The 15,331-nt window shown below is 59.3% G+C and overlaps 1 protein-coding gene across 1 annotated transcript; it reads left to right on the top strand.

Annotated features, from left to right (window-relative positions):
* Window positions 1–1,512: 1,512 nt before the first annotated feature.
* SNTA1 (syntrophin alpha 1) lies at window positions 1,513–13,565 on the top strand (the record flags this gene model as incomplete). The annotated part of the gene is made up of 8 exons (XM_080354717.1): window positions 1,513–1,786; window positions 4,090–4,275; window positions 11,331–11,529; window positions 11,622–11,829; window positions 11,897–12,027; window positions 12,768–12,964; window positions 13,037–13,224; window positions 13,473–13,565. 8 exons carry the CDS (start codon window positions 1,513–1,515, stop codon window positions 13,563–13,565), a joined length of 1,476 nt encoding a protein of 491 aa, XP_080210843.1.
* Between the last annotated feature and the right edge of the window lie 1,766 nt (window positions 13,566–15,331).

Here is a 15,331-nt window from a genome sequence, read left to right as displayed (position 1 = left end):
TGCGTGTGGCAGATGTGCAGCGCTGGCCGTGGCCCCCGGCCGGGGAAGGGCTGTGCTGAGCAGTGCACACTGTGAACCCACAGCCCCTCGCTGTGTCCCCTTCCAGCCTGCAGTAAATGTCACTGAATTCTTACACATCCTTGTGTTTTGCAGAGGCTCGGGGACCCATCCCAGACACATTTGGAGCCACCCAAAGTGCATGGGGGATGCACCAAATATTTTCACTCCTAGAGGTATTTTCTGCTCGTAATTGCTGCCTCACGTCTGCAGAAAAAAATGCTGGTCTGCCAAAGAAAACAAAATGTTTTCTGTGTTTTCAAGAAGCTGGACAAGCAAGGGAAAAGCAACACAGCCTTTCTGAGTGTGTGTAAACACCTTCTCCCTCTGCTTCGCTGCTGTTTAATACCTGCAGGGGCTCTTTGGAGGGGCCTGCCCATGGGTCACTGCAAAGAAACTGGCTGCCCAGAAACAGCTTGGACTGGGACTGGATGCCGGCAGCCCCTGCCCTGCGCTGCTCCTGTGCTGCTGTTGCACAGAAGAGTTTTGCGAACATGGGATAGAAACCCCTGTAATGCAGCACCCACCCCAAGGTGCCCCACAGGGTCTTCCTGGGTGGCCCCCCTGGGCAGGGGGTGCTCCAGGGGCTCCCTGAGCATCCTGCTCAGCCCTGCAGATTTATGTCCCAGGCCTTCAGCCCAGTGCTCTTGCTGGGCCACCAGACCCCGCTGCTGCTGGGCACCCCACCACGGGAACAGGCTGCAGGTGAGGGGAGCGGTAGTTGCCAGTGTGGACTAAGGGCTGAGCCAGCTGAGCCCTGTCTGGCTCCTGCTGCCTCCCCCGTGACACAGGCCAGCACAGGCACCTCCAACAAGTGACAGAACCAGAGGAAATGGCCTTAAGTTGTGACAGGGAAGGCTGTGGGAACAGGGGCTGTTTAGCCTGGAGAACAGGAGGCTGAGAGGAGACCTTACCACTGTCTACAACTACCTGAAAGGAGGCTGGAGCATGGAGGGTGTTGGTCTCTTCTCCCAAGTAGCAAGTGATAGGACAAGAGGAAATGGCCTCAAGTCTCACCAGGGGAGGTTTAGATTGGATATTAGGAAAAAATGATTCCCAGAAAGGGCTGTGGGGCATCAGAACAGGCTACCCAGGGCAGTGGTGGAGTCACCATCCCTGGAGGGGTTGAACAGCCGTGGAGATGAGGTTCTTAGCTACATGTTTCAGTGCTAGAGCCGGGTTAATGGTCGGACCCGATGATCCTGAGGGTCTTTTCCAACCAAAACGACTCTATGATTATATGACCCCCAGCACGTCCAGGGCCAGATGGGGGACAAGCAACGGAGCATCGTGCGCCGGGGTCCCTCCCTGTGGCCCACGCCGGGCCGGAGCGTCGCCGCGGGTCACCTCCCACCCGTGCCCTGTCTCGGCGCGGCGGGGCGGTGCGCGGGGCGGCGCGCGGGGCGCGGAGCGGCGCGGAGCGGGGCGCGGGGGGCGGCGCAGCAGGCGCGGAAGATGGCGGCGGGCAGGCGCGCCCCGCGCAGCGGGCTGCTGGAGCTGCGCGGCCCCGGCGGGCAGTGGCTCCGCGTCCTCCTCACTCTGGCCGAGGACGTGCTGGGGGTGAGCCCGGCCGACGGCCCCGGCCCCGCGGGCGGCCCCGGCGAGGCGGCGGCGGCGCAGCTGAACGGCGGGGAGCCGGGCTCCGCCGTGCCCGAGGCGCTCGCCAACATCAGGCGCACGGTTCGCGTCGTCAAGCAGGACGTGGGGGGGCTCGGCATCAGCATCAAAGGTGAGAGCCAGGGCGGGGGGGCGTCCCGCGGTGGGGGGAGGCAGCGGGCGCCGGGACCTGTTGCTGCCGCTTTTCCAGCCGCTCGCTCCCGCACCTGGAATAAGAGCCCGCGGGGAAGCGGAGCTGGGGCAGGGGCTGGAGTGTTCAGTGCCCTAACCCAGCCCTTGTGCAGTACGTGTGGCAGTGATGGGACCTGAAACATCGCCAGCCCGGGGATAAAGCAGCACTTTGGGGCCCGGGGGTGACAGGTCAGCCCCTGGGCACTGCAACCCGGCTGGAATGGGGGTCCCTGATGTTTGGGAGCTGCAGGGGGCTCCCGTGGCCCCTTTGCCGGCAGGGGCAGGGTGCTGTCTCATGAGGCAGATGGGACACTCAGGGTACCTGATTACAAAAAAAGCTGCCTTTTTGCAGCCAAAGGGAGTGCTTTGCCAGCGTGTCCTTGTCCCCTCTATGCTCCTGTGCTGAGAAATGCCCCTTTAAAACTGTCAGTAAAATGAAGTGATTGTAGAGCCCTTGACGATCTCCAGGTGCAGAGATTTGGGATGTTAAACCAATGCTCTCAAGCTTGGAGATGTCCGCTCCCGGAGAGCTGGGCAGCGAAAATCGCTGTGTTGTAATCCCCGTTCTCCCTCGCCAGCTGCCCCCTCCTCCGCGACTCGCCTCAACTTCACGCTGGAAACTTCTTGGGGCAGGGGTAGCGTTTCTGCCTGCCTTTGCTTTTCGTGCAACTCCGAGTGCGTTGCAAACTCCACGAAGGGAGGATTAAACAGGCAGCAAAGGGCCATCGCGGTGCGTGGGGCGAGAGATTCGCAGCTCGGTGTGCGGGCTCCGCAGCCCCGCGGGCAGCGGTGGGGAAGCTCTGGGGCTCTCGCCTCCTGACGTGGCTTCTCCTCCCAGCTCGGAGGGGACGCGGCCGCAGCCTCCGGCTCCCTCTGGAAGTCGGGAGGTTTTGCGGTGTGGATGTCCGGGTGCTGGGACTGGGTCGAAACGCTGCCACTGGCTGTGTCTGCCAGGTGCCCGAGCTTGCCAGCCCTTCTTTTTGGGAAGCATGAAGCCCCCTTCGTAATAACCCTTTGGCTGCCAAGTTATTGCCAGCCCTGTAGCTCTCCCAGGAAAGGAGAAGCATTACTTGGTTCAGTTAAAACTTTATTTTTGCAGTGACGTATGTGGAAACCAAGTAGTTGTTATGTGAAATGGGAGCTGGAAGCTGTTATGGGCGGTGGGACATTGCTCCTCGTCACCCAGGATGCTGGCGCTTCCATGTTAAAAAGCATGCCAGCTGCGTGTCACCCGGGGATGCTTCACCGCAAACCGGGGTGCGGGTGAGGTGACGTGGCGAGGGGACGGGTGCCCACGCTGCTGAGCTGGCTGTCCCCTGCCTGGCGGGCCAGTGGGGAGCCGGGCTGGCGGGGACTCACGGGCCAGGAGCCACTGCGGTAAGGACGGGCTCGGCAGCACCGAGCAGCCCCCACGGGGGCCTCCAACAGCTGATAACCAGAGCCCTGCGAGGGGCTTGGCAGGCGGCTGAGCGAGGAAATGCCTGTGGCACTGGCTGGGAGCAGCGCTGAGGTGGGTGGTGACAACAGGCTGGGCTCAAATCTCCCCCCAAGACCGGAGATGATCTCCTGGAGGCTCCTCGGGACAGGCTGTCCTGGGGCGCGGGGCACGTTGGCGCTGCTGATCCCCGGCTGCTCCTGCCTGGGCTGGAGCTCAGGCTCGAATCTCCCTGCGAGTTCAAAAGTTAATGTGCAAAATGATCTCCTTGAGCTGCCAGGAGGCTTGAATAGCATAGTTTTAAACTGGAGAACGGGGAGCAGCAGGTAAATAGGGCTACTGTGCAGAGAGGAGCAAACAGCCAGGTTGGTTCACTTCTCCCTGGCTCTCTTGCCTCTCCTAAAACATTTGGCTGCCTTATCTGTTTAGATCATGAAGTCCCCAGAGCAGGGATAGTTGCTTAGGACACATGATTAATAATGCAAATAAAGGCATGCTTTCCTGCCAGAGTCGATGGGGAGATGGCCAGGGTATGCGTTCACTCTGTGAGGAAATCTGCAACTGTTCAGAGTGGTTTTGGAGCAATTATCTTCATCTGCTGTAAAGCCTCGTGGTATTTTGGCTGCTGTGGTTGTTACGAGTGTGCCGTGGGCATCTGAGGAAACGGGGCAGCGACTGTCCCGGTGCGGCAGAGAACTGGCAGGAGGGCTCAGCCTGCCAGGCCGGCTGGTGCCCGAGCATCCCCCTCCCCTCCCACTCCTCTGTGTGCTCAAACAACCACAGCCCCTTTGTTTCTTTTCTGTTTCAAGGTGGCCGAGAGAATAAAATGCCCATCTTGATCTCCAAGATATTTAAGGGGCTGGCAGCGGATCAGACCGAAGCGCTGTACGTGGGGGATGCCATCCTCTCCGTCAACGGGACCGACCTTTCCGAGGCGACGCACGACGAGGCGGTGCAGGCGTTGAAGAAGACGGGCAAGGAGGTGGTGCTAGAAGGTAGGAGATGAGGGTGCGAGAAGGGACGAGGGTTTTTCTGCTTCTAGGGAACTCATGCTCATTTTTCCTGGTGGTGTGCTGGGAGCGTGGGGATGACACATCATCTGCACACACACGTGCACACTCTATGAAATGGAAAACAACATGGAATCATAGAATCATTTTAGTTGGAAGGAACCTTCAAGATCATCAAGTCCAACCGTTAACACAACTCTGGCACTGCCCCATGTCTCCGAGAACCTCATCTCCGTGTCTGTCCAGCCCTCCAGGGCTGGTGACTCCAGCACTGCCCTGGGCAGCCTGTTCCAATGCCCCACAGCCCTTTGGAGAAGAAATTGTTCCCCACATCCAACCTCAACCTCCCCTGGCGCAACTTGAGGCCATTTCCTCTGCTCCTGGAGCTTGTTCCTGGGGAGCAGAGCCCGACCCCCCTGGCTCCAAGCTCCTTTCAGGCAGTTCAGAGATCAGAAGGTCTCCTCTCAGCTCCTGTTCTCCAGCTGAACCCGCAGGTCCCTCAGCCGCTCCATCACATTTGTGCTCCAGCCCCTCACCAGCTCCGTTCGCTTCTCTGCTTTTCCTGTGATTTCCTTTAAACGCACGTCCTCAGCTGGAGTGGAGCTGGGCACCTTTTGGTTTGCTGGGGGGGATTTGGGGCAGGCAGGAGGAGCGGGCAGGGCCAGCTCAGGAGCGCAGATGTAGGAGGTGCCTCCTCATGGGGTGCCTGACAGGTGAACCCCAAGTCTACTGGGATACGTCCCTCAGGACAGGACCCTTCCCCTCCCCACCAACCAGCCCCCTGGTTGCCTTGGCTCATTGAGAGGGTCTGGGCACCAGAGACTCATCTGGGGCAGTTGTAGGGCTGCACATCCCTAAGGGAGGTTTTAGTCGGGGGCGACGCTCTGGGCTCTGCCTGGACAAAGAAGAGCTCTGTGTCTTCTCCTGCCAGCGACCGCCGTGGCTCTCGCTTTCCAGCGCCTTCCCCACATTGTCTCAGCTCCAGATTTTCATTTTTCGCTTCGCTCAGCCCTTTCTGCTGTGGGTTCCTCCTCTCCTGGGAGCCGCAGGACCACGGTTCAGCCGGAGGAATGTGCTGCTCTGCACAGCTGCTGGGAGCAGATAGGATCGGTGGTGGGCTTGTGTGGTGTGTTTTGTTTTTTTTTTTACCAAAGAGAAATACAAGAGCCTCTTTCTCTGGGAGTCTGTGAAATTCCTCCCCGTAGCCGTTGTTCTTGGACCACCCTCTGTTGTTTTTCCTTTTCTTTGGTGTCCTTTACTTTGGCGTGAGTTTCCTTTCTGCCGGGGGTCCTGCGGGAGGTGGAGATGAGCTGCCCTTTCTGTAGAGATTAACTTCTCTCCCTGGACCACCACTTCTCCTCCTCCATCCCGCGGGGACGGGGCGCTGCCAGGAGCCAGCGGCAGGCAGGGCCTTTGCTGTAGCTCAGCTATGACCCGCTGGGCTTCTTAATTAATTAAAACTCCCAGCAGGTACCCTGGGGAGGAGAGCGGGGCTGGGCCGGCTCCCACCATGACACACTGGGGGCTTTGTAATTAGTTTGTAGCTGATGCCCTTGGGCTCCTGCGTCACTGTGTTGCTCGGGGATGCTGCAGGTGACAGCTGGAGCAGGGCAAGGGTCTCTGCTGCAGCAAGTACATGGTGCGTGTCCATCTCCTCCCTGTTTGGGGTTTGCCAGCATGGTAAAGCCCTCCCCGTGGAGGATGGGGCTGGCACCACGGCATGGTGCCATCCGGCTGTCACTGCCCCATGGAGGTGACGGCCTGTCCCCTGGCAGGGGTGGCCCCAAGGTACACAAAGCATGTTAAAGGGCAGCCCCCCTGTGCCCTCCTCATGCCCGGGCTCACTGAAAAGTGACACGGTGGCCATAACATCAAGCAGGCACTTTCTGGTCCCTGTGCACTGGCAGGGATGACTCCGGCTTCCCTTACGGTTGCTGTAAGTACCGAAACTGAACAATTTGGCACAGGCAGTGTCCGTTTGCAGCCTCACTGCTCCTGGCTGCTTTTAGGAGCTGTTAGGGCAGTGCGCAAGCAGCGTTGCAGCAGGTAACAAAACTGGGAGAGCCTGTACCTCCTCATGGCACCGTGAGCTGGGGTGGGAGTCCCCAAAGCGGCAGAGCTGGGAGATGATGATTTTAATTCGAATATCAGCAGTGGCTCTGCGTGCCAGATCTCACCTGGGGCTGCTCATCGGGGCTGCTGGCCCCTCGGTGCCGTTGCTGGCCGGGCGTGAGGACACGCAGAGACCTGCCCATGTGTCCTGCCAAGAGTTTTCTCAGATGTGCCAGACTGCTCTCATGATATTTACAGGAGTTTGACTGTATTTATATTACATTGTTATTCTGGGGAGAGTTGCTCTCCCTTACCTTATTTATCCCTTGTTTTTTTTTCTCTGTGTTGCTTGGTACCTAGAGACCCTCCACAGCACGGGAAAGGCTGATAAACATCCTTCCAGCTGCCCTGGGAAGTGCTTTGGTGCCAGGAATGGTTTTCCCAGAGAGGCCCTTGTGCTGTATCGGCGCTGGGAGGAGGAGCTGGGGCAGCTGTGGGCATCTCGACTCCGGGGCTCTGGCTGCTGGGGCTGTCACAGCTCTCCAGGGCTCACTCGGCCAAGTCATAGCTTGGAAGGTTGAAATTCAGATAAATGGAGGGGTTTTGGGAGAGCACGGCGCTGGGGATGCCCGTCTGATTGCGCTGTCAGTCGCAGGGGGTGGAGGTGTGGATGCTGTGAAATGTGAAACACCCACAAAATTGAGGTGGTGCTGGGGTGAATAACACACGGTGCAGGATGGAGGGGATGGTGGCAGACAGAATTTGTGCAGCTCCCTGTGGCTGCTGCCCTTCAGGGCTCAGCAGGAGAGAAAGCCCTGAGGTGGTCTCCAGCCCTTTGTGGGACACTGGAGTGAATGTCCTCTGGCAGATGTGACAGTCCTGGGGGCTGAGCAGCTGCGCTTTGCCCTCGGCAATGCTGTGTGTGCTCGCACGGTTTAGATGTGGTGACAAACCCAAGCAGAAAGGGAGAGTTCGGACCTGCCCTTGAGATGGTGCAGAGTGATGATGAGGGTCCGTGTCCTCCTACCTTCTCCACAGCTCGCTGCCCTGACGCTTTGCTTTCTCTGGAGAGTTTTCTGGGGATGTGTTTTCTCCCATGGAAGCGTGGAGGGTTGTCTCATGATGTCCCTGAGATCACTTAGCCTGTGGGTCACCGCTGGCCATGCAGCACAGGGGAATATTTAGGAAGGAGCTGGGGATGTGGCACTGAGTGCTGGGGCAGGGGCAGGAGGGACAGTGGTGGCACCTCCATCCCGCAGCATCCCATGGCATCTTCCGCCCTGGGATGGAAGGGTTTCAGTTGAGGCGGCTGTGACCAGCAGCTGCCACCTTGTTTGCGCTCGGAGCCGGGGACAGGGGACGGTCCCTGGGTGGGGTGTGCGATGGGGTGACAGTAGCATTTTGGAAGCATGCCACAGGTCACAGCCTTTCCGGGTGTCATTTGAAATGTGTGTTTGCTGGCCTCCCCCTAATTTCACATGTTAATTTTGCATTGTTAGTCCCAAGACAGAGAGAGGCCAGTTGGAGATGGGTTTAGCATCTCCTTAGGGCAAGCGCTGGATCTCCAGGACCTCTTTGCAATCTTTCCTGATGCAGTGGCCACCTGTATGGTTGGAACTTTCTAACTCACAGCACCGTACAGATGCTGCTGGGAAGCTCTTGGTGGGGAGAAAAAGCAGGACCCATCCTACCCCTGCCCAGCAGCACAGGGTTCAGCCTCTCCGCAGTGGATCTGTGTGTGATCTTGGGCTGAAGCAGCACGTGCTGGTGGCCCAGGCAGCGGGGGGGTCTCTTGAGCCCGCTTCTGGGTCACTGTGGGGCTGCTTTTGGGGCTGGAGGAAGGTTTGTGGCTCATCAGCAAAGCTCTGTGGGGTCAGGAGCTTGGTTTGGGTGGTGCTGGTGTGTGGGGTGGGTGATGGTGGCTCAGGATGGAGGGTGCAGCTTCACTTGGTTCGGGCTCATTCCCCTCCCTTGGGATGGATGGGCTGGTTAAGGGGGAGGAACTGGGAACTTAAACCAAGGGATTTTTGTGGCTTTGCCCCTTTCTGGGGTGCTGAGGAGAAAAAAATCTGACTCCAGCATAGGGAGAAGGGCCCATGTAGGGTCTTCAGTTAAACATGTCCCCGGTGCAGCTCACAGCAAGGTTTGGGGCACATTCAGCGATGCTCTGGGCTCAGGAGCCCTGTGCTGGCACCCTCTGCAGCGAGGTGACCTGGGCACAGGTGGCCGCAAACAGCTGCTCACATGTGGCCTCCCCAGAGGCTTTTGCTGTTCCCCCCAAACATAAAATACAGTGTTATTTAGTGCAAAACCCTGAGCAATTAAAGGTCCTGTTCATCCCCCCTCCTCTGTGCGGGAGAAGCTCTGTGGGACGGGCCGTGTCCCTGGGGGCGCACAGAGCCAGCGGGGAGCACTGTGGCCGCGGGGCTCCGTGGGTTTGCCCGCAGGCACCGAGGGGACTGTTTGCTGGATGGAGGTGGCTTTAAGTCATGAGCAGCAAGGCAGGATGTGTGCCAAGTGACTTTTTGGAGGATGCTGGCTAACCAGGAAAGGGCAGCCAGCCTGGGAGTCCCAGCACTGCAAGATGTTAATTAAAAATAATAATGAAGAATTACAGTTACCAGTGGCAGAGAAGATGCGTAATATGGTCTGAGTTGTTTGCATTAATGAGGTGGAGGTAGTTAATGAATCTGTTCAATACCAGGCGATTCTGCTGCCATGAAGTGACTGGCAGAGGTGCAAGTCGTCCCCTCGAAAGCCCGTGCAGCTTCATTATTTGCTTTTCAAGGAACGGGTAGGGATGCGGCGGCCACTGCTGCAGAGCAGGCTGGGGACAGCATTGTCACCCTGAGTGTCCCCTGGCTGTGCCATGTGTCTCTGAAATATAAGCCATGGCTGTCACTGGAAGAGACAGCAGCTCCCGGGGACGGTGACAGGTCACCGGGGAGCGCCGCAGCCCCCACCATGTCCTGGCTGCCCCTGTCAGCTCGAGGTCCCTGTTATGCTGCGGGAACCCATCAGTGCTTCAGGACCAGCCTCAAATCCTCCTGAGAGCCACATGCCAGAGAGGCACACGCACCGGCCATTGCCTAATTCTCCGTGCCCGGTCCTGTGCTGGGCACTGCCTCTCTCTGCTCCGTCGGGACATGACCCCACCATCGTGCAGCTAATGGCGGTGACATCCTCCGCATGCCCAGGGAGCCACAGACTGGCATGGGGACACTGCTCGGGTTTCAGCAGCTGAATGGTATCTTTCTGAACTCCAATTAGTTCCCGAGCGCTGGGATAATGGCCAGTCCCCGCCGCCAAGATTAATGACCCAGGTAAAATCTAACACAGCTCAAATGCCTGCGGGAACGCGGCGGCTATTTATACCGGGAGGTGCAGGGCACGAGGCTGGTGGCCCCACGCTGCCTCCTTGGCCCTGGGGCCACCGCGGGGTAACCGGACCCACGTGCCGCAGCGGCATCGCAGCCATTTATAGCCGCATCCTGCCGGGGGGCTCTGCCTCCCCCGTGCCCCATCCTGTGTGGGATTGCGGGACTCGGTGGTTGTGGGGAGCTCACTGGGAGGGGAATGGAGCGGAAAATGGGCAGGTGAAGGATGGGGATGGTAGGCTCTGCATGCAGACTCTCTCCTGGTGGGAAAAGGGCATTTTTCTGGCACAAAATCAGGCTGCCGTGGCTTTGCTGCAGCGGTGGAGCCGGTCCCCCAACCAGCCAGCTACAAGAGTCAGCAGCAAAGCCACGCTCTTGGACCTGGAGTGGAACCAGCGGTGACGTTTGGGGACGTGGCAACGGGCACGTGTCTGTCCCATGGTCCTTCCCCCAAGGGCCACCAAAGGGAAGCTCTTCCCTGGAGCTACCAGCCAGTCCCACACTGTCCCCAGGGCTGGACCGTGACTGGTCCCACTGGGCTGTGGCGTGTGGGGTGTCCCCCCTGCTCACCTCAAGCTTTTTGGCTGGTGCTGCCGACCTAATTTTCAGGACGTAGCTGTGGGGCCCCATGAATTCACAGTGACTTTGTCTCCCCCCTCCTCTAAACCTCGGGAGCCGACCACTGTCCCGGCACAGCTTGGAGGGCTCTGGCTCCAGAGCCAGACTCACTGGGACTCAAAGCTGGTTTCTTGTCCCTGGTTTGTAACTCCCTGGACAGGGCTATGTGAGCTGCAAGCACGCAGTTGGAAGCTTTTCCTGGGGCCAAGCCATGGTATTTGAGAGCTGTTATTCCCACTTGGCAGCGGGACCAGCTGTACCAGCACAGTTTGGACTGTGTAATTTTGGCCTGGGACTCCTGCCCATTCTCCACCCCCTGACTCCATGTGCCACCCGAGGGACCTGATCAGACTTGTATCTGTGAACTAATCTGGGTTAAAGGAAAGTGTAAAGGGGGAATGGCCATTTTTACCCGACTGAGGGAGCTTCCCAGGCTGGGATGGTGGGGCAGAGGCACTGGGAGGATCCTAGATGTCATGTCACCCCTTGGTACCACCTTGCCCACCAGTGCCATCCCCTCCCACACCCACAGAGGTGCAGGGCAGAGGACCCTGTTTTAGCAGAGCCTGTTGTGACAGGACAAGGGGTGATGGTTTTAAACTAAAGGAGGGAGATTCGGGCTGGACATGAGGAAGAAATTGTTTACACTGAGAGTGGTGAGAGCCTGGCCCAGGTTGGCCAGAGAGGTGGTGGATGAACCATCCCTGGAGACATCCCAGGCCAGGCTGGACGGGGCTCTGAGCACCCTGAGCTGGTGCAGATGTCCCTGCTCATGGCAGGGGGGCTGGGGGGGCTGGGAAGGTCCTTCAACCCATAGTGTTCTGTGACCCGCAGCACCCATGCATGGCCACTCATGAGAGGCAATGGAGGCGGCACTGGCTCCAATGCAGGGAGGGTGCAAGGGATTTTGGTGGGTTGAATGGGTGCTGATGGGCAGGATGAAGCTGTCCTGGTCCGCGCCATGTCTTCAACCATGTGCTGCCTCTCTTCCAGTGAAGTACATGAAGGAGATCTCGCCCTACTTCAAGAACTCCTCATCAGGGGCAACAGTCAGCTGGGACCCCTCACCCGCCACCCCCCAGAAGCGGTCATCCCCCCTCCTGCCCCCTCGGGAGCTCCGCGAGGGCAGGACCGTGCCTCTGAAGATGTGCTATGTGTCTCGCAAGTGCCTCCCTACCGACCCGGAGCACAGGTCAGGACATGTTGCCGGGGTCTGGTGATGCCACCGCAGTGCCCTGCAGTGCCGAGGGCTGGCGGGGACCCAGCGGCGCCGTGTCCCTGCAGGTACCTGGAGGTGTGCTCGGCGGACGGGCGCGTTGCCCTCTTCCTGCGGGCAAAGGACGAGGCCACAGCACTGTCGTGGCTCAGTGCCATCCAGGCCAATGCAGCCCTGCTGCTGCCGCGGGTCAAGGAGGAGCTGCGAGCGCAGCTGGTGGGCGCTGGCACGGTGGCCGGACGGGACATCAAGCACGTGGGCTGGCTGACCGAGCAGGTACCCTATGCCCCCTGCCACCCCATGTCACCACGCTGCTAGTGGCCCTGACCCCATCCTCTTGCAGCTGCCCAGCGCTGGCACCAGGAACCTCTTGGCCGTCCTCACCGAGAAGGAGCTGCTGCTGTACGGCAGCCTGCCGCAGAGCCGCGACGCCCTGGGCAAGCCTGCGCACAGCTACCCCCTCATTGCCACCAGGTAGGGGCCACCAGCCCAGCACCCTCCTGCCCTGCATGGGGGACAGGGTGCTGGCAGGGGCCTGGGGTCTGGGCAGAGCCCCAGGGTGGATGGAAGAGCCCCAGGGTGGTGGTGAAGGCTGGGAGAACGGGCAGATCCCCAGCAGTGGTGGTAGAACTCCAGAGTGGTGGCAGTGTCCAGGGATCAAGGCAAGGGCTGGGGGTCAGGGCAGTGATGATGGCAGAGTCCCTGCTTGGTGGCAGAGGCTTTTGGGATGATGGCAGAGCTAGGGGGGATGGTGGCAGTGTCTAGAGGTGCTGGCAGGATGCTGGGGTTAGTAGTAGAGCCCTTGGGATGGTGGCAGACAGTGGGGATAAGGGCAGCATCCAGGGGTGGTGACAGACCCCTGAGGTTGATGTCAGTGTCCAGGGATGGTGGCAGAGCCCTGGGGTTGGTGGCAGTGTCCAGGGATGGTGGCAGAGCCGTGGGGTTGGTGGCAGTGTCCAGGGGTGGTGGCAGGGCCCTGGGGGTGGTGGCAGGGTGTCAGAGCAGGTTCAGTCGGTTCAAGGCATCTCCGGAGGGTCTGGCCGCGGAAGGTGCCGCCTGTGCGGGGGGAGAAGGGGGTGCGGAGGGAAAAGGGGGGTGCGGAGCGCACCCGCGGCGCTGCAGCGCCCCCTGCCGGCCCCGCCGCGCAGCCACCACCGCCGTGCTGAGCGCGGTGCGGTGCTGAGCGCGGTGCTGAGCGCGGTGCGGTGCCGCAGGCTGGTGCACTCGGGGCCGGCCAAGGGCTCGGCGCTGTACGAGGCCGAGCTGTCGTTCGCGCTGCGCAGCGGCACCCGGCTGGGCGTGCAGACCCACCTCTTCAGCCTGGAGAGCCCCCGCGACCTGGCGCTGTGGACCCGCCTGCTGGTGGACGGTACCCACGGCGCTGCCGAGCTGGTCCAGGAGGTCTCAGCAGGTCAGCGATGGGCCGGGGGGAGACAGGCGGTGGTGTGGGTGGCTGTCATCTCACCTCTGTCCCCATGTCCAGCTTGCACATGGAAGGGGCAGGATTGCACCCTGTCCATCCACATCGACAAAGGCTTCACCATCTCCACTACCGAGCCTGGACTCAGCAAGACCATCCTGCTCCAACAGCCCTTTGAGAAGTTGCAGATGTCCTCCGATGATGGCACCAAGATGCTCTACCTGGACTTTGGTGGCCCGGAGGGAGAGATTGTGAGTTGACTTCACCCCACCCACTCCCCCACCGACCCCAGGGGGAGCAGAGCACCCCCCCTGTGCACATCACCCACCTGCACACATCGCCCACCCTGCACAGCCCTTCCCAGCACCCCAGTAAGGCTGCGGTGGGCTCTGGGGGGCACTGGGAGATCCCTGCCCTCCGCACCACAAGCAGAAAGCTGGTGGCTGCTCCAGACACAGCCCCTTCCCATTGCAAACATCCCTCCGTTCCTTTCTTGCAGCAATTGGATCTTCACTCCTGCCCCAAAACTATTGTCTTTATCATCCACTCCTTCCTCTCGGCCAAGGTGACCCGGCTGGGGCTGCTAGTGTGATGAGGGAGCATCGGGCAGAGCCCCAGCCCATCTATGCACATCCCGCCAGGCCAAACCCAGCCCTGAGCCATCCCAAGGAGACTGGAGCCCCTGCGGGGTCATGCCACCCCCCCAAGGAAAAGCACCATCCAGCTGGGGAAAAACCATCCCCGATGTGGTTGGGGGCAGCGGTGGGTGGAATCCCTCTTGGATGGCAGCGCCGGGACTTCTCTCCGGTCTTCCTTCCCCTCCTTCCTCCCGCTCCGGTGTTCAGCGGCAGCTGGAGAAGCCTGGTTGGAACCCACCACGAGTGGTCGCGCGGTCGTCACCCCAGTGCCTTGTGAGATGATATTTTCTGTACAAAGAACCTGTTTTTATTGATATTTTATATTTATATCACCCAGTTAAAAATGCTGATGCAGCAGCTCTCACTTGACCCCTGGAGAGTCCCCAGGTCCTGCAGCACAAGGACGTGTGTCTGTCTCTTGGACAGACAACCTGAGGGCTGGAGTCCGGAGTCAGCTCCATAGTGCTTGAGAGATGGGAACTGCAGATCAGCTCTTTTTGCCAATTTTTTCCATATTGTACTGAACGACAGGAACCACTTTGCTTTGTTGGAGTTGGACAGTTTGTTTTATTTTGCCAACTCCTTGGTCACTTTATTTCTCGGTTTGGGGGGAATGATTGTCAGGTGGCTGCTGGGAAAGACCTTCTTTTATGAACCAAAAGATTCTGCATGAAAATGCCTATTTTTTTTGGTCAAATAAACATTGCGGATCACAACCAGCGGGACCCCATATCTGTCTTCTATTTTTGCTTGGAGAAGTAGAAAATGGGCTTGTTTTGGTACCAGGGCTGTGCCCCAGGGTGTTTTCTACCAGGGAAAGGAAGGGTTTTGCTTGGAGGCTGTGGGACGTTGCAATGAGCCTGTGGTGTTGGTCTGAGGGCTCTTGGGACCCTGGGCAAGAATTTAAAGTGTGGACAAAAGTCTTTCAAGGTGCCCAACACTGCGCTGGCCGCGGCGGAGGGGGACATGCTGGCACCCACGCCAGCTTCGGTGATACCAGCTGGGTCTGAGTACTCTGCGCTTCATGCTTCTGGATGCTCAGTGGAGGGCAGGTGTTGTTTCCAAACTCAAAGAAGTGGTGTGCTTTGCTTTTTAAAAAGCAGCCGCCTGGGCGAGCAGCAGCAGAGGCGTCGAACGTTGTTCTCTTCACATGCCACCCTTGCTGAAAAATGGAGGCAGCGAATGCAGCCCTTGGTGCGTGGTTACGGTGTCTGTGGGTTCCCGGCACGTCTCCAGCACAGCTGGTGTTTACCGAGTGATTCCCAGATTAAGCTCAACCACTGTTGGCCCAGGTGCATCCTTGTTAGTGTGGGGGTCAGCACCGAATAGTCTTTTCTCTCCCAAAAAGCGAGGGGTGATGCTGTGATGGTGGCTGCTGCCAGCGGGCTGTAGGGGATGCCCAGAAATGACCAAGTTCCCTGAGAAGACCTTGTTGGAGAGGGAGAACCCCTGTTTCCCTGGCTGTGCGTGCAGGGTGCTGCTCCTTGGGTGCTTGTGAAGCAGAGGTGGCACCTGCAGCTGAAGTGGCTTCTGCTCTGCTTGGATCCCACCTCAGTGCACCACTGAGGAATTAATTGTTTGCCTAACGAAGATGAGCAGACGAGGGTGGGCACAGTGGCCTGGGGGAGCCTGTCCCTCTCGGGCAGGCGTTTTGGGAGGACGCGGTTTGTGATGTGTAGAACCTCTCCCAGGTGCAGGGACCCTGATGCTGTCGCAGCCT

Source organism: Nesoenas mayeri, assembly GCF_963082525.1.
Source record: "Nesoenas mayeri genome assembly, chromosome: 16".
Classification (NCBI taxonomy): Eukaryota; Metazoa; Chordata; class Aves; order Columbiformes; family Columbidae; genus Nesoenas; species Nesoenas mayeri.
The sequence above is the reverse complement of the archived record's forward strand: the minus strand, read 5'-3'. Positions and strand labels throughout refer to the sequence as shown.